General features: G+C 41.9%; 1 protein-coding gene across 4 annotated transcripts in view; it reads left to right on the top strand.

Moving 5' to 3' along the window:
• Window positions 1-18,165, top strand: part of smad10a (SMAD family member 10a) — a 137,660-nt gene that overhangs the window by 97,225 nt on the left and 22,270 nt on the right. For 2 of the 4 annotated variants that reach the window (XM_043684044.1, XM_043684045.1), the window contains exons 11-13: window positions 305-473; window positions 4,335-4,473; window positions 9,230-10,139. In XM_043684044.1, the coding sequence (XP_043539979.1) occupies window positions 305-473; window positions 4,335-4,473; window positions 9,230-9,441 (520 nt within the window). In that variant the 3' untranslated portion in view covers window positions 9,442-10,139. Of the gene's footprint in view, window positions 1-304; window positions 474-4,334; window positions 4,474-9,229; window positions 10,142-18,165 lie in introns of those variants that run through there. The other 2 variants (XM_043684046.1, XM_043684047.1) reach the window with 2 other exon arrangements.

The raw sequence follows: 18,165 nt of genomic DNA, 5'->3' as shown, positions 1-18,165 counted from the left end.
CAGCTAGCCTACTTGCTGGACTACAAGTCCGGATCCCCTCCCCCTGCCAAATTAGTTTAAACCCCCCCGAAGAGTGCTAGCAAACCTACCTCCCAAGATATTGGTGCCCTTCTGGTTCAGGTGCAACCCGTCCTGCTTGTACAGGTCCCACCTTTCCCAGAATGCTCCTTGTAGCAGGATATGACAGAATTTGGTGAAATAGCGTAGAATTTACCAACCAATATGCACATATATTTGCAAGTGTATGTAATGCATTTTGTATTTAAAAATGTAACTGGTTTCTGTGCTTGTTTGTGTGTTTAAGACTGCACATTGGTAAGGGGATCCAGCTGGAGTGCCGTGGTGAGGGTGATGTCTGGATGCGATGCCTCAGTGATCATGCAGTATTTGTACAAAGCTACTATCTGGACCGAGAGGCAGGCCGTGCACCTGGAGATGCTGTACATAAAATTTATCCAGGGGCGTACATCAAGGTGAGAGTGGATTCTTTGTTCTCAATTGTGACAAGTGTGGAATGCAATGTCTTCAGTCTAAACCATGCTGTTGCAATGAAACAAACATGCCTGAGAAAACAAAAGAGAGGATGAGTTGTCCCCGGTTTTTCTGTATATGGTAGCTGTGATGCATCTTTAACTTATTGTTTAAGTTTTTATCGATAAATACTCTACAGCAAATTGAAATATTGTCTTTCAGGTATTTAATTACAAAGATCCATCATAAATTCCATTATATTTTTATTTATGCAGACCTCTGCTTCCTGCATCCCATCCTGCTTATTAATCAGCCAATTCTTGCAGGCTTGCTTTGCATCCCGATTCCTAATACCTCATCCTCAAGTTTTCCAATCTCTGCAACCCAAACTTCTCCCTACCACCCATCCTCAGAACTCTATGCCTCTGATTCTGATTCCCATTCTTCTTCCCATTAACCCTTTATGGCACTGCTTGTAGCCCATGTTCCTCTGTTGTGGAACACTCTCCAGTTCTTTATCCAAACTTTTGACCTTTATCCTTCATCTCAGTATCCAATTTTTCATTTTATGAGAAGATTTTAATTCTTTGGTTTCTCATTATAAATTTATAAATGCAAGGTGTTTTCCTTTCTTTGTGAATTTTAGCCAAACTCATTCTCTCAGAACTTTAAAATGGTTTCTGATACCTCTGAAGGTAGATTTAGTCTGGTCATTGAGAACAGATGGAATTATGAACAATGTATTCAGCAGCACTTCCTGGGCAGATGTTCAAATATTTGAACTCTGAGATGATGGTGTAGCTGGACCTTCTATTCACCAGCAGTTGTATTTATACTGAATTTTTAACATAGTCAAGCATCCTAAAGTGCTTAAAAGATCATTATAAAACAAAACTCATCCCAAACCAGCTCATGGAACGTGGACGTCATTGGCTGGACCAGCATTTTTTGAATATAGAATCCCTGCAATGTGAAAATAGGCCCTTTGGCCCAACAAATCCACACTGACACTCTAAACAGTATCCCACGCAAATGCATTCCCCATTCTTTACATTTACCCCTGACAAGTGCACCTAACCTACACATCCCTGAACTTGATGGGAAATTTAGCGTGGCCAGTTCACCTGACCTGCACATCTTTGGACTGTGGGAGGAAACCCATTCAGACATTGGAAGAATGTGTGGAGTTTGCACAGACAGTTGCCCGAGGCTGAAATCGAACCCAAGTCCCTGGGCACTGTGAGGTAGCACTGCTAACCACTGAACCACTGTGCCACCCATTGATTGGCAATCCCTGTTGTAATGGCAAAGGTCGTGATGAGCTGCTGTGTTGAACCACCATTTGCTGTACATAGACCCACAGTGCCACTAGGGAGGGAGTTCCAGGATTTTGTTACAGTAACAGTGAAGAAACAATGATATGTTTCCAAGTCACGATACTGAATTGCTGAAAGGGGAACTTGTAGGGAGTGATGGTCCCATCTATCTGCTCCCCTTGTCCTTCTGGATGGTAGTAGTCATGGGTTTGGATGGTGCTGTCGAAGGCTCTTTCATGAATTTTTGCAATGGATCTTGTAAATGGTACATACTGCTGCAGGTGAGCGTCAAATTCCCTTTGTAAACGTATTGTGGATGTACCTACGTCATGTGAATTACAACAGTTCAAGTCTTTGGCAAGGTTCTGCATTGTAGACTAATTACTTAAGTTAGATCACATGGGACTCGGTGAGTTTGCCAATTGGATACAGAATTGGTTTTATGGAGACAGAGGGTGGTGGTTGAAGGTTTTTTTTGGACTGGAGGCCTGTGTTCTGCAGGGATTGTTACTGGGTCTACTTTTGTTTTGTCATTTATAGAAATGATTTGGATGAGAATATAGGAGGCATGGTTAATAAATTTGTGGATGACGCCAAAATTGGTGGTATGGTGGTCAGTGAAGAAGGTTATCTAAGGTTCTAAATAGATCTTGATCAGTTGGGTCAATGGGCTAGGAAAAAATGAGGACTGCAGATGCTGGAGATCAGACTTGAAAAGTGTGATGCTGGAAAAGCACAGGAGGCCAGGCAGCATCCAAGGAGCAGGAGAATTGACGTTTCAAGCATAACCCCTTCATCAGGAATGGGCTGACGAATAGCAGATGGAGTTTAGTTTGGATAAATGTGAGGTATTGCATTCTGGTAACACAAACAAGGACATGTCTTATACAGTTACTGGAAGAGTCCTGGGTAGTGTTGTAGAACAGAGACTTAGCGGTTCAGGTACATAATTCTTTGAAATTTGAATCATGTGTAGATAGCGTATTTTAAGGCATTTAGCACACTTGCCCTCATTGCTAAGACCTTTGGTACAGGAATTGCAACATAATTTTGAGGTTGTACAGAGTTATGTGGAGTTCTGGTTGCCCTGTTATATTAAGGATATTATCAAAGTGGAGACGGTTCAGAAAAGATTTGCCAGGATGATGCCAGGAATAGGAGGATTGAGATATAAAAATAGACTGGAAAAGCTGAGACTTCTTTCACTGGTGTGTATGAGGTTGAGGGGTGACTTTCTTGAGGTTTATAAAATCACGATAAGGTGAATGACAAGGATCTTTTCCATAGGCTGTAGGAGTTCAAAACGAGGGGGCATATTTTTAAGATGAAAAGAGAAAGATTTAAAAAGGATATGACGGGCAGCTTTTTTGTACAGTGTGGTTCATGTGTCGAATGAACTGCCGGAGAAAGTGGCAGGTGCAGTTATAATGTTTAAAAGACATTTGGATAAGTTCATGAATAGGAAAGGTTTGAAGGGGTTATGGGCCAAGCAAGGCAAGTGGGATGAGTGGGAACATGGTCAGCATAGACTAGTTGGACTGAAGGTCTGTTTCCATGCTTTATGACTCTATGTTGACTCACCGTTACTCTCCCAAGAGCAAGTAAGGATGGAAACAAATGTTGGCCCAACCAACATCACTGACATCCCATGAAATAATAATAAAACTAAGGCTAACACTCAATTGAGCACAGAGGAAATGCTACACTGTCGATCAGGCTAGGACCTTGGAAAGCAAGCAGGTTCCCACTTTCCCATTGCACTAATTTGACAAATGAGTGAGGTAACCTTGCCGAGCAAGCTCATATTTATCCCTCCATTCTCATCACTGCAAATAATCTGATTATTGCCACATTGTTGTCTGTGAAGGCTTTCTGTTTGTGTTTGCTCTGTTACCTCTGACCACATTTCAAAAGCACCTTGTTGACTGTAAAGCAATTTGGAACATCCTAGGATTGCAAAAGGCACTGTTCATGTGCTAGTGATTAGATTAGATTAGATTAGATTAGATTACTTACAGTGTGGAAACAGGCCCTTCGGCCCAACAAGTCCACACCGACCCGCCGAAGCGTAACCCACCCATACCCCTACATTTACCCCTTTACCTAATACTACGGGCAATTTAGCATGGTCAATTCACCTGACTTGCACATCTTTGGACTGTGGGAGGAAACCGGAGCCCCCGGAGGAAACCCACGCAGACACGGGGAGAACGTGCAAACTCCACACAGTCAGTCGCCTGAGTCGGGAATTGAACCCGGGTCTCTGGCGCTGCGAGGCAGCAGTGCTAACCACTGTGCCACCGTGCTTTTGTCTTTCTTTCAAAGTAAGGAGCACTGTCTTGTTAGTTTGTCTGAAATGGGATGTAATTTGTCACTGCTGGAAATGTGTTGCTGGAAAGGCGCAGCAGGTCAGGCAGCATCCAGGGAACAGGAGAATCGACGTTTCGGGCATAAGCCCTTCTTCAGGAATCAGCATCTCCTTCTGATCTCCAGCATCTGCAGACCTCACTTTCTCCTGTAATTTGTCACTGTCTTGTTTCTGTGCAGGTGTTTGATTTGCGTCAGTGTCACCGACAGATGCAGCAACAGGCAGCCACAGCACAGGCAGCAGCAGCAGCTCAGGCCGCAGCTGTGGCTGGGAACATTCCAGGTCCTGGCTCTGTGGGAGGCATTGCTCCTGCCGTTAGTAAGTATCAGTACATCCCACGTATATATTGCATGTCTCTGCAGAACGAACATCGAAAACATTCCCCTTCTTTGAGAATTTAAAACAAGGTGCCATCTGCCCTTTCTTCTAGATGTCAGTGATCCCATGGCAGTCTGCAAAAGAAATCGGAGAAGTTCTTTGTATCCACGTGCATGTTTGTTCTCTAACAAGTGTTCCAAAGAAATTGTAGCACTGCCTAAAGTGAAAAATTTAGTCAGGATCCAAACTTGTCCATTTCCTTTTTGCATCAATGTTGAGATGGAATCTGTGGTTTTGGAACTTAATTTTAAATCAACCCTAAATTGGAAAGGATGCTGAACCTTCAGCTTTCTGAAGACACTTCAAACGTTGGGTTGTCACTTGAAGCTTGAGGAAGGAAACAATGTTTCTGTGAGTGTTCAACTGGAAGCACCCACACTTGATTAGAAAAAAAAGCCATAATTCAAAAGAGAATGAACAAACTTGAATTCAAAAGAGAAAGGAGAAGATTAGAAAGGGGGGAGTTCAAGTTGGAATTAGAAAAGCTTGTAGTATATGTATTGAATGGCAAAGTTGAGGATGACCAAGATTACACTCCACATATTTATTAATTTATAGATTTGTAGATTCATACACTGCAGAAAAGGCCCTTTGGCTCATTGAGTCTGTAGTGACATAACTACTAAAAGTATGTTAATCTAATTTCCTGCACTTGTCCCATATCCTTGATTGTTATGATATTTGAGGTATCCAAATATCTTTTAAAGGCTTTGTTTCCGGCCTCCTCTACCTTTCCAGGCAGTACATTGTAGATTCCCACTACCTGCTGAGTGGCAATATTTTTTCCCAAGTCCCTTCTGAATCTCCTGCCCTTTACCCTAAACTATGCCCACTCGTGATTGACCCCTCAACCAAGGGAAACAGCTGCCCTACTCTTCCTCTTTATCCAGTCCTGAATTGTCTTCGATATCCAAGGTTCTCTGAACTTAGCGCTGCTAGAATTTCCTCGAAAGGGTACAAGTTGGACATGTACTCTCCTGAGCTCTTTTTTTGAAACCCCTCCCTACATTGCTCCGCTGCACAGGTTTTAAGGAATTTGTCCCCTCAAAACCCTTTATATTATAACTATCCCAATTTATATTGGGAAAGTTGAAATCCCCCAGTATAATGACCTGAGATTACTCTTGCACACCTCTGTGAACTGTCTACATATTTGCTGCTCTTTCTCCCCAGTGACTCTTTGGGGGCCTACAATTCACTCGCAGTAAAGTAGCTGCCGTTAACATTCCTAAGTTCTACCCATGCCATTAATCCATGCCATTAACTCATCAGTCTTACCTATTACACTCAAGCATTAAAGTAAAGACTGTGCAGCCTTGCCCTACACTCTTGACACTCAACATAGTTGAACTCACTGTGACTTGCTATAGCATGATATGTCTCTGTTTCATCGATAATGTGTGACCCCCATAGTTCTTTGTCTCTGGCAAATAATATTTGTCTGATATCTAAATTTTGTGAGGAGAGAGAGCGAGCACGTACTTTGTGTCATTAGAAAATAAATGCCAGTTGTCTGAAACAATGCTGCTGTATTCCTTTTAGCGTATCATGAGGATAGAGGTGGAGACGTACTCCTATCTTGCAGAGGAGCTCTCAGGTGACTGTGGCAGTAAAGACTGCTGTTCTCCATGCCTATGAGTTAGTGCCAGAGGAAACAGGGCCACAGCTGCCAGAGAGAAGGTGCTGTTCTTAAAATAAAGGAAGCTGCAGTGATAACCTCCAAAGTTACAGATTAACTCAAGCATATTAACAGCATGTCCCATCTGGAGACTTCGAGAAATTGCAGAGGTGGGAATTTTGAGAATGGAAAGATGTCTAACTCCGCTGATGAAGGTGGCATAAATGCAGACACAGACAGCTGACAAGTAGTAAAAGAGAAATTCGAGAGGATGTTTATTTTAAGGGGGTGGAAATGCCTACAAAAGGATTACAAAGGCTGAGTGGAAATGGGAGAAGTTTGTAGCATCCATGCAAGCAGTTGCTAGCCCTCCAGAAAGTGCTGTCCTAGCTAGGAAAGCTCAGGACAAGCAGGTAGTTCTCCCCATGTATATTGATTGTTCTCTACACCCTGATTCACTATAAACATTTTCTGTTTGAAATAATATCCTCATGTTTGTCAACTAAAGCAGGCAAGTTAGTTGTCATCCTTAGAGTTCAGTTGTTTAGGGTGTAGGTTTGATATCCAGACGTTTCATTACCTGGCTAGGTAACATCATCAGTGGCGACCTCCAAGTGAAGCGAAGCTGTTATCTCCTGCTTTGTATTTATATCTTGGATGGGGTTCCTGGGGTTTGTGGTGATGTCATTTCCTGTTCATTTTCTGAGGGGTTGATAGATGGCATCTAGATCTATGTGTTTGTTTATGGCGTGTGGTTGGAGTGCCAGGCCTCTAGGAATTCTCTGGCATGTCTTTGCTTAGCCTGTCCCAGGATAGATGTGTTGTCCCAGTCGAAATGGTGGGTTTTTTTTCATCCGTGTGTAGGGCTACGAGGGAGAGAGGGTCGTGTCTTTTTGTGGCTAGCTGGTGTTCCTGTATCCTGGTGGCTAACTTTCTTCCTGTTTGTCCTATGTAGTGTTTGTGGCAGTCCTTGCATGGAATTTTGTAGATGACATTGGTTTTGTTCATGGATTGTACTGGGTTTTTTGAGTTTGTTAGTTTTTGTTTGAGTGTGTTGGTGGGTTTATGTGCTACTAGGATTCCGTTGTTCAGTTGTTGTTGGCATGTGACATGAATTTTTCTCGACATGGTTTGCTGAAGGTATTGGTGCAAATGATTTTCTGTTTCCTTGTTTAGGGTTAATTTTAAGATGTTGCTGATTAAAGGTGTGGGGCTTTGTGAAGAAAGGACGTAGTTGGCAATAAGACGTAGGCACATACAGGATTTTAGGAAAGATCGCTGAAATGACTGATGACTTGAAGGGACAGATTTCTCTTTGTGGATCAGCTGCTAAGATTGGATTCTTACTCAAGGTATGACAGAAGAGTCAGAAAATCAACTTGGTTAAAAATGCCATTGGAGCACAAACTAAGGAAGAAAAATAATGGCCATTGAATGTGCCTAAAAACAAACTAGAACTAAGTAAAAGCACAAACAAGATATAGCAAAGCAGATAGCAACAGTATCTAGAGACAATGATCAGAAATAGCAGTGATATCCTTGCAAAGAAATTGAAAAATGTGCATACTTGTTCTTCAATATAGAAGGATGAGATCTAATGAGGTATAGAAGATGCTAAGGGGGATTGATAAAATCGACACAAAGGATGTTCCCCCTTGCAGGACAACCTATAATGAGAGGTCATAGTTTTCGGCTAAAGGGAGGCAGACTTCAAACACAGATGAGAAGAAATGGTTTCTCTCAAAGGGTCATGAATCTGTGAATTCACTCCCCAAGAGTGTGGTTGATGCTAGGACATTGAGTAAATTTAGGAAGGAGATAAACAGATTCTTAATTAGTAATGAGTTGAAGGATTATGGGGAGCAGGCAGAAAAGTGGAGTTGAATTGAGATGAGATCAGCCATGATCCTATTGAATGGTTCCCAGTTACCCATCCGTTCTGCTCACCTAATTCTGGACTGGTGCTATTCAGTTGATTTCATCCTCACTATTTGCCACGCTTCCAAGTTTTCACTTTCATCTGATATTGCTTGAATAAGAGGATATTGAACTTGGAAATTTCCTGAGTGCAGGTGAGCTGTGTCCTTCAGGTAAACATCGAGCATCTGCTTGGTGCTTCCTTTGTTGAAAGGAGCTGAGTACTGTAGTCTTTGGACACACCTGAAACAGTTTCAGAAAACTGTCCTTATAAGTACTATCTGTAACAAATTTCGGAGGATATTATCAATTTATTCTCTAATGGTGCGTGGACAACATGGTATGTGGAACCATTTGTTCCAACCAATTCTTCAACTGAGATGAAACAAAGGCTGTGTAAATGCTAGTTCAAAACCCTCTTTTGTGTGGAGTCAGTCAAAGACTCTGAACTGTTCTTTATTAGTGCTGGCAATATGGCTTTGCATGGTGCGCTATTGTTGTATAAGTTGTAACGCTTATCTTCCCCGTTACAACTCTTTGCAGAAATGAATGCAATGATCTCTCTGGTAAGGAGAGTAACACTGCATGTCTTACATTCATTACTTCTCAGACAGCCAATGATTTCCAGACATTATTCCTTAAGAATTGGGAAATAGTAAACTCAAGGTTTGAACGTAATTATTGATAAGTGTCAGATCTTCAGTTTGAAACTGTTTGAAGTTGACAGAGATAAATTCTGATTCTACCACCTTTTATTTGTAAGCTTCTGAGGGCATTCTAACTGCAAAGTGAATAGCTCAGTTCAATCAACATTTCAACCTTCCAATCACCACCATGCCCCCTCCCCAAAGTCCAGATATTCCTCCCGCGACCCCCCCTCCCGAAAATGATGTGTTAGTAGGAGTTGCTTGTTCTCCATTTGATGTTTTACTCATTTGCAGTTCTGTGACTGTGATATGAGTTCATTCCTTGAATCAGTTACTTTTGCAAGCATCTTTAACAAGATCAGATTGTTGTGCAGGTGATCTCATAGTCGAGTTACGTCATGCTTCATGTAACACCGGCCTTTTGAACTATATCTCCTAATGTTGTGGGTCTTTTAATACTTATCTTCCACTCTTATCATCGCCCTAAATTGCTGAAGTGTCTCTGTTCTTTCAGGTCTTTCTGCAGCTGCAGGGATAGGCGTTGATGATCTGAGGCGTCTCTGCATCCTCCGTCTGAGCTTTGTAAAGGGCTGGGGTCCAGATTATCCACGGCAGAGCATCAAACACACCCCCTGCTGGATCGAGGTCCACCTGCACCGAGCACTGCAGCTTCTGGATGAGGTCCTGCATACTATGCCCATTACTGACCCAGGATCTGTTAACTGACACAAATCACCTTCCGAGTTTTGTCATCTTCTTCTTCTTACTTATTATCAAACTTGTAAACTGATCACTTGAATCTGGGACGTCAGCAGTCAAGACAGACTGATACAGCATAACTTTATTTTTATATGTTTATGTTTATCTTATTGCTTGTTGACCATTTTCTTTAAATCATGGTCATGAAAAATTCACACTACAACTACATTGGAGATGCTTTTGGAACTTGCTGCCCTTACCTCTACAAAATGTATTTATTTAGTTTTCTAATTAGGATTTGCAGCAAATAACAGAGGATCTGGTTCCAGTTCAATTCCGAATGCGGAATTTGTTGCAGATTTACTTGCTCTAATTTTGGATTTCCTGTATAACCGGTTTATCAGGGCAAGAATCTTCAAACAGTTTTTAGACTTATGACCTGGGCAGTAGATACTCAGAGTGACTTTCATTTTCGAGAACTTAAGCCCAGTTGTTCTGTTATCATTCAATGTCACTATACTGTGCCACAATCTAAAGCTAGAGGTGAAATTGCTGAGGACTGTTTTAACTACTTGATCTAATAATATAGTACATCATGGTATGCTGCATATATTTTCCTGAATGGAGTCTTCACATGGCCAGGTATAAGTATTTCATAAACAGAAGTTGCTGGGAAATGTCAGCAAGTCTGGCAACTGATGGTTCTGAAGAAGGGTCACTGGACCCGAAATGTTAACTCTGATTTATCTTCACAAATGCTTCCAGACCTGCTGAGCTTTTCCAGCAACTTCTGTTTTTGTTTCTGATTTACAGCATCTGCAGTTCTTGCGGTTTTTGAAAGTATTTCATAATCTGGTGAATTTACTTCCAGAGCAGATTGAGAATCGACAGTCTGAAAGCTGCTCCATTGCCTTTAGCAAATTGCTTACTGCATTTGCACCTGACTCCTTCCATCGTTGAAAGACGAGGCATTACAGTCCATCTAGTTCTTTGTCGTTCACTTTTGTTATTCAGCATTTCAGGCTTGAGGATAAACTTGAAACACATTTGGCTGGATTATATTCACTAACTCTGCAGCAGAACTCCAATGATTGCTCATATTCTATTATTGCAAAGCCTGAAGGCCCTGCCACAAGTGTAATTATCACATCTAGGTTCTTGCAAGAGAAGAAGATTCAACTGTCAGCCTCAGTGATTTTCATCTAGGTTCAATTGGATTGTGAATGACTGTAAGCTGAGGTATTACAAGTCTTCCATAAGTCCCAGCATTCATACTACCTCTTCTCACTTTACTCCCTGTAGTTTGAGCTTTGCAACAGCCGAACATCAAGTTGTACAGCACAGAAACAGACCCTTCGGTCTAACTTGTCTATGCCAACAAGATATCCTAAATTGATCTAGTCCCATATTGTTTGAAAGTTGCATTAGAATGCTGATGTGCCACTGTAATGTCTACAAATATAGCATAGAACAATTCTGATCTGGCTCTGACGTTTGTGCAGTGCAGAATTGTAACTGTCTTATACATCTAGTTTTGTTTTTATCTGGATTCACTTCTATTTTGGTTCCTTTGCCAAGTCAACTTGTAGTCAGGACATGGCCTTTCTGTGATATGTTTGCTGCATTACCCAGAATAGACCTGTCTACCACTTTAATAGAGAATCAGTGTACCAGCTGTATATATAGCCAGTGTTTGATTTGGGCCAAATGCCTTTATTCCTCCTAATTGCAGCTTTAGTGTCCTGCTCTCCAGTAATGATTCCCTCCTCATCAGCTGACACAGGATGAGGCTCAGTTGTGATTATCATCTTGCTGCCACTTGCTGTCTTTGTTCATGTGTACAGATTGTTGCCTATCTCAAACAAAAGCCTATAGTGGGCAGCACGGTGGCGCAGTGGTTAGCACTGCTGCCTCACAGTGCTAGGGACCCGGGTTCAATTCCTGCCTCAGGCAACTGTCTGTGTGGGGTTTGCACATTCTCCCAGTGTCTGCGTGGGTTTCCTCCCACAGTCCAAAAATGTGCAGGTTAGGTGAATTAGCCATGTTAAATTGCCCATAATGTTAGGTGAAGGGGTAAATGTAGGGGAATGGGTCTGGGTGGGTTGCTGCTCAGAGGGTCGGTGTGGACTTGTTGGGCTGAGGGGCCTGTTTCCACACTAAGTAATCTAATCTAAAATCAAGACCGTCACAAGGGCTGTTTCCTTCAGGAAGAGGAAGAGGAGATGCTGACCAAAACTTGGAACTAGATTCAAGAACTGCATGCTCTAAATGTAACCTATATATGGCTGAGGATTCTCTTGATCATGATAAGCTTGAGGTTTATATCATACTCTTGGAAGTAGAGTTCCGAAGAGCACCAATCACACTGAAGTGGAGCAATGAGGCAGCTCAGTCTTTGTGTCTGCTGTGAGGTCCTCTTCTGCTGGTGATACAATTGCTAAATCTCAACTTTCAAAGGATTGTAATTATGATACTTGTCTGATTTCTTGTTTGGAAAGTGAAATGGGAGCTCTATGGAGTATTTAAAACATGGTGTAACCAATGCTGAATAGGACATTGCAATGGGAGCTGCATTTCAATTGGCTGTGGCAACTGTTCAGTTTTAAATGGGACAAGTAAGGAGTGTTATTTGCTGTAATTTTTGTTGTACTGAATGGGAAAAGTGGACTTTTCTGTTGCTCCACAATGACAATAGCATAATGTCTTCTCCATTAACCTCCTCCTAATGGCGCAGGATGAAATCCTAACCATCACCACTGCTTTCTGTAACAGAAGTGCATTAACTGCATATGATTGGAGTTGCTTTTTTCCCCCACCCAGCCACCTCACAATTTGCTCCAGTCATCCTCTTGTAGGATTCTCTATCAAGCTGTGTGTGGTATGGGAGAGGGTGAAGGGACTGCTTACTATAAGTCTCATTTTGTGATAATTATCAATCTAAGAAGGATTTCATCAGTCTGGCACCTGGAATATGCACTTTGACAGTCCCATTTTCCCCTCCCAAATAGCGTGATGTACACCCTGATGTCTCTGATCTTCTAATTGAGTATAAATTGTGATTCGTCAAGTTTCCTGTCCATAGCCCTGATTGGCTGTTTGCCCCCTTCTGCTAGATTGTGTCTCCACCTTCTTTCTGTTCTTATCATGCCGTTGAAACGTGTACTATAATTTCTCCTGTTATCCTCTTACCCAAAGCTTCACCATCCCCATCCCTTCACCATAAGCTACCTGGGGCTTGCATCCTGATAACATAAGCTGAAATTTTATCTCTTTACAATGTCCCCTCCCACTTCTAAGGATAAATCCTGATCCTTGTACTCGCCAGCACACAGAAGCTGCTGTGGGTGGTGCTGGGGTCATGCACTCTACCACCCCATCTCACCCTCCAGTGTCCTTGGACAGTTTGAATTCTGTGTTGCAGGAAGCATGCTAAGCTATCAAATTAATGAATGGAATTGTGTCAGAAATTTGAGTAGAACTCAAAGTTGGTTTAGCGGGTTATAACATCAGAGTGTCACCTGAGGTACAGTCTATGGCAGAGATTAACTATTAAACAGCTGGCAGGCCTCGACCCATACAAATAGAACTTTGCCAAAGATTAAAAGCAGTTTCAGCAGTTTGAGGCTTGCAGGTGTTCTTCAAGACTTGTTGACCAATGTGTTCGCTTATTCTTCTGGAGATATCTGACTAAGTGTAATCTGTATTTGGCCAAAGATGACTGAGTATACTACTGTATTTCAATTCCTGCTGCAGCCTTGCCTTTCAGGAGTTGAACGGGGTGGTTCTTTCTGGGTCATTGTCAGTTATTGCAATAGAACTTCTGTGCTGATCAAGGAATATTCAGTGTAATCTTTAGTGCATAAAATTCAAGAATACTGTTAGATGGGGATCTCTGAAAGGTGTTTGTTGCCCAAGCTGAATTATCGTACAGCTGTCCTGAAAAGTTGATCTGATTGTCTATTCATTCCATGATGGTCAGTGTGATACATAATAATGAATCTTATCAGATGCTTTTCCTGGTACGATTAGCACCATTCATGGCTCCAGTACTGTTTACCAAGTACTCTTCAGCTATATTCTTGTATACACACAAAGATTGTGACATAGCACATACCCTATTCAGGAATCTGAAAAGGCTTAAGGATCCCACACGGATCACAGCAGCTACTAGGTGAGAGGATGTTTGCTGATGACTATGCTGTCAGTACACTTGAGAGAATGACCAGCCTTCCGAGTTGTGTCATGAAGCCACATTATAAAAGCTATGCTGTCACCATATCTCCAAGAATCAATGCTTGCAATTGGATCTGTACATAAGATTTGGTTTAACGTCAAATATGAGACAACAATAGCGAGCTTTGAGAAGATTTGTAGTCAGGTTGAGGTTCTAGATGTAAATTTGCTTACTGAGCTGAAAAACAAGCCCTCCAGCTCAGCAAGCAAACCTACATCCACGAGACAACAATGTAATACATGAACAACTCATCTCCTTACTGTTGAAGCAATGGTCATCATCAATGAACTTAAAGCCAATTGATTCTGCGATATCTTTCTTCACTTCCCTGCAACTATCTCCTCACCCATATAAAACCATGGCAAATCAGTAAGCTGCTTGTCAGTAAGTCATTGTGCAAACAGATCCCAAAAGAAATATCAGCCCCACACTGCCACATCCCTCTTGAGCAGGAAGTATTTGGGGAGAAGAAAGATTCTAATTGCCTTGGTCAGTGGGAGATTGAACAGAAAAATCCTTTAATACTAAACTATTCCACGTTAATGTAGCAGTTTTTGCCCCAGATATAAACTGTACCCCAGCACAGAATTAGCTATGGGAGCACTTAGATTTTCAACTATATTTCATGGTAAGGCTTGTTTCCTGTTCTATTTATACTTAGTTACTAAGTAAATAATTAAACTGTGAGGCTGTGGTACAAATGAGTGCCAATACTCTGCATCTGATTTGAAAATTTGTTTAGAGCCTATTGTATGTGTATTGTTCCTGGCAAGCAGTAATAGGCTTGTCGGTATTTGATGTGTGTAAAGAGGAGGTTGAAGCTGCCCTCGTCACGTGTATAAAATCTCGTGTCAATAATCTGTGTACTTGATCTTTTACAAAGTGTTTGTGAGAAATTTAACTTGTGTTGTAAATAGCTTTTCTGCCATTCTCTCATTATTCCTTCTGCCTGACAGTACACTGATATAATTTTGAGCCACGTATCCTCAAGGAATATCCCAATATGAATTACTTAACTTTGCTCATCTCAGCCGGATGAGGTATAGAGGCTTTGCAATTGACCTGACCATATTTGGACTGGGTGGGAGGCTATTGCCAGTTTGGAAGGCAGGAATATGTAAGGTTAGGACAGGGAGTCACGTAGGGATGTCCTTCATTTTCCAAGTAGTTATTTGAAAGCTGGCAGGAATCTGGGGTATCACTGCCTTACAATTGAAAAATTATTTTTCCATAAAACTCAGATTTGTCTTATTCCCTTACAAATAAAGAAGTCAGCCGAGAGGGAAAGTCCTGTTCAGTAGGCAGTGGTAGAGTCCTACAGGTGTATGAAGAAATGCTCTATTGGCACTGAATTGGTTATTCAGATAGAATGTTGTGATTTATCATTGACAGTAGCATGCTAATATTTTCAAAACTGGGTAATCCATGGAGTTAGGTTCAGCAATGCTTCGTTATTGTTTGAAGCTGAAAAAAATGTCTTCATTGCAGGCTAGGGAAAGAGATGGACTGACACATGGACACAACCGCCAGGCTGTCACATACACTCACTCTTGTACATGCTTCTGTCGTCCTGCTTTCTCGCTCACATGCATACTGCACTTTCACTCACTCCTGCATTCTTGCTTGCGCTCTCGCTGTCATGTTCGCGCTCTGTACCTGCATACATTCTCTCACTCATACCTGTGCTGTATACCTACACACACACTCATACCTGCACTCATTCACTCTCATATCTGCACTCTACCCACACACACTCTTATATGCGCATTCTTGCTCTTATAATTTATTACAAATGAATAGATTCTAGCTGCAGTTAAACAATTACGAACCATTAGTTTATAACTACTCTTCTAATTGCTGTCAAACACACAGACATTGCTGTTATGGGTGCAGGGAGAAGGTAGTTTGCAGTCCCTGTCTGTGGTTCATTGAGATGATCCTTTTGCTTGTCAGAACTTGCTATTCATGAATCTCACTTCTCCAGGATCTGTTTAACAGTTGGCATACAGAAGGCCTTTGTCATTAACAACTGGTCACCACTCCACAGACCAATAAGCTCCTTGGCACTGGCCAAGTGTCACTTTGTACGTTGCCTGGTGCCTAACCCTAACCTTCCTATGCTGAGTTAAAACAGCAACGTAAACATCACTTACAACAAGTTTTAATAACTCTGTCTTCCTCCTGGGGTTCTATTTGCACAGGTATTCAGGGCTGTTTGTGGTAAATTTGTCACATTGTTGCATAGTCCACAATGTCCAGTCAAGGGTTTGCCAGGGTTTATTAATTATTGAAGTTTCAGCTAACATTTACAAGTGACATCAAGCAAAACTGAGGTCACTGGGAGTGAAGGGAAATTTTGTGCAGTCTGGCATGTTAAGGCAACATGACATGAGGTAGTCAGCCCTCAGTCCAGCCTCTTCAGTTGATGTAACAATAACCTGCTCTCATTGTAAAGGGTCATTTGTACCTGTGTATGATCTGCATAGTTTATGCTGATATCTCACAGCAGAACCTGGTCTCCAGTTTTCTTGAAATCTACTTGCTGTTGGATCATGTGACAATTAGTTTGCAAAGGCCTTCCATTATTAAGACAAATTGTGCACAGATATTGCCCACTTGTCACAATGAAGTTTGGGATGTTTGCGCCTTCACCAGCCTCAATAGGTAGAGGCCTGAGCGCTACCACCAGCTCTCACTGCACGTAACCACAGCTCCCACTGGAGACACTACATGCAGGAGGAGGCAATTTGAAGGCACAAGACAAGGTGCACCTTTCTTTTGGAAAGACCTTCCATCAGTGGATCAAACACAAGACCTCTGGGCAACGCTGGCAGCTATTTAATTTTGTTCTCATTGGAACTAGAAATCGCAGGGATATTCACATGACCCACAGCATAACAGAAATCGAAGGCTGCTGCTATAATCACCAGCTTTATCTGACCTACAATCTCCAATCAACAAAGCTTCAAAATGTCCAAGGCCACACAAGTAATGCTGCAAGAAATTAAGATGAAAGATTTCAAAGTTGGCCTTTCTCCCCAGTTGCCCAGAGGCTGGTCTGGAGTCGCATATCAGCCAGGCCAGGTAAGGATGGCAGATTTCCTTCCCTGAAGAATATTAGTCAATCGGATGGGTTTTTCTGCCAATCGACAAATGTTTCGTATTCATTGTTAGTCTATTTTTTCCATATTTTCTTTTTATTGAATTCAAATTCCACTATCTGCATGGCAGAATTCAAATTCGAGTTCTCAAGGGTATTATCTGAGTCACTGGACTGATAGTCTAGCAGTAATATTTCCCCCACTGACTTTTTTTTAATTCATTCATGAGATGAGGGGGTCACTGGCCAGGCCAGCATTTATAGTTTATCCTTAATTGTCCAGACGGATGTTAAGATTCAATCACATTACTGTGGGTCTGGAGTCACTTATAGGTCAGACCAGGTAAACATGGCAGTTAGGACTTCTTCTGTCAATCAAAAGCTCTCTGTCAGCCCTGAAGATAATCAATGATGTAACCTCCAATGCCCAGGTTAACAGAATTGCAATGCTTAATGATTCTTAAGAAAATGAAGTCCTCATTTGTCTTAAATGGGAGATTTCTTAGTTCCAGATTCCAAGGTGAATCAGCCTCCTACTCAGTATCTTGTATATTTCAATAAAATTACCTCTCATTCTTCTAAATGAATATAGGCCTACCCTGCTGAATCTGATTATAAGACATTCCTCATCGTAGGAATCAGCCTCATGCACCCTTTCTGACCTGCTTCCAACATGCAGCCAATGTAGCAACATATAAACACCATTAACTTTCACAGTTTCTTCAGGACTATCAAGATGATATGGGCCAAGCATGGAAGGGAGCTCAGCAAGGACGGAAGGGTTGCAGTGCTCATTGGAGAGAACATTTTGCAAAACCTCTTCAATCACATGTCTGTCTTCAACTTGAACCTCATCAACTGCATGTTTCAGAGAATGATGGGTGTGGATAGAATAATTGATTCAAATGGCTGAAAGATTGAAAATTCAGGCCATCTGATTAAACTTGTAAATTGGTTGACCAAAGAATCAGATGGCTTGAGAAAATAGATTAGATTCCCCACAGTGTGGAAACAGGCCCTTCGACCCAACAAGTCCACACCGACCCTGCGAAGAGCAATCCAGCCAGACCCATTTCCCTACATTCACCCCTGACAAGTGCACCTAACACTACCGTCAATTTAACATGGCCAATTCACCTAACCTGCACATCTTTGGACTGTGGGAGGAAACCCACGCAGACACAGAGAGAATGTGCAAACTTTACACAGACCCGTTACCCAAGGTGGGAATTGAATCCGGGTCCCTGGCACTGTGAGGCAGCAGTGCTAACCACTGAGCCACCATGCTGCCACAAATTGGTTAAGACTTAGAAAGCACTGATTAATGAGATGAAGTTGGTCCAAATTAGTGTTCAAAATGAAATTGGAGAAATACTTGGAGAAAAAACTGGGGAAATAGCATGTTGCACAGTAGGAG

The sequence above is a fragment of the Chiloscyllium plagiosum genome, chromosome 51, assembly GCF_004010195.1.
Source record: "Chiloscyllium plagiosum isolate BGI_BamShark_2017 chromosome 51, ASM401019v2, whole genome shotgun sequence".
Taxonomy (NCBI): Eukaryota; Metazoa; Chordata; class Chondrichthyes; order Orectolobiformes; family Hemiscylliidae; genus Chiloscyllium; species Chiloscyllium plagiosum.
Note: the sequence above shows the minus strand (reverse complement) of the source record. Positions and strands in the feature narration are given on the sequence as shown.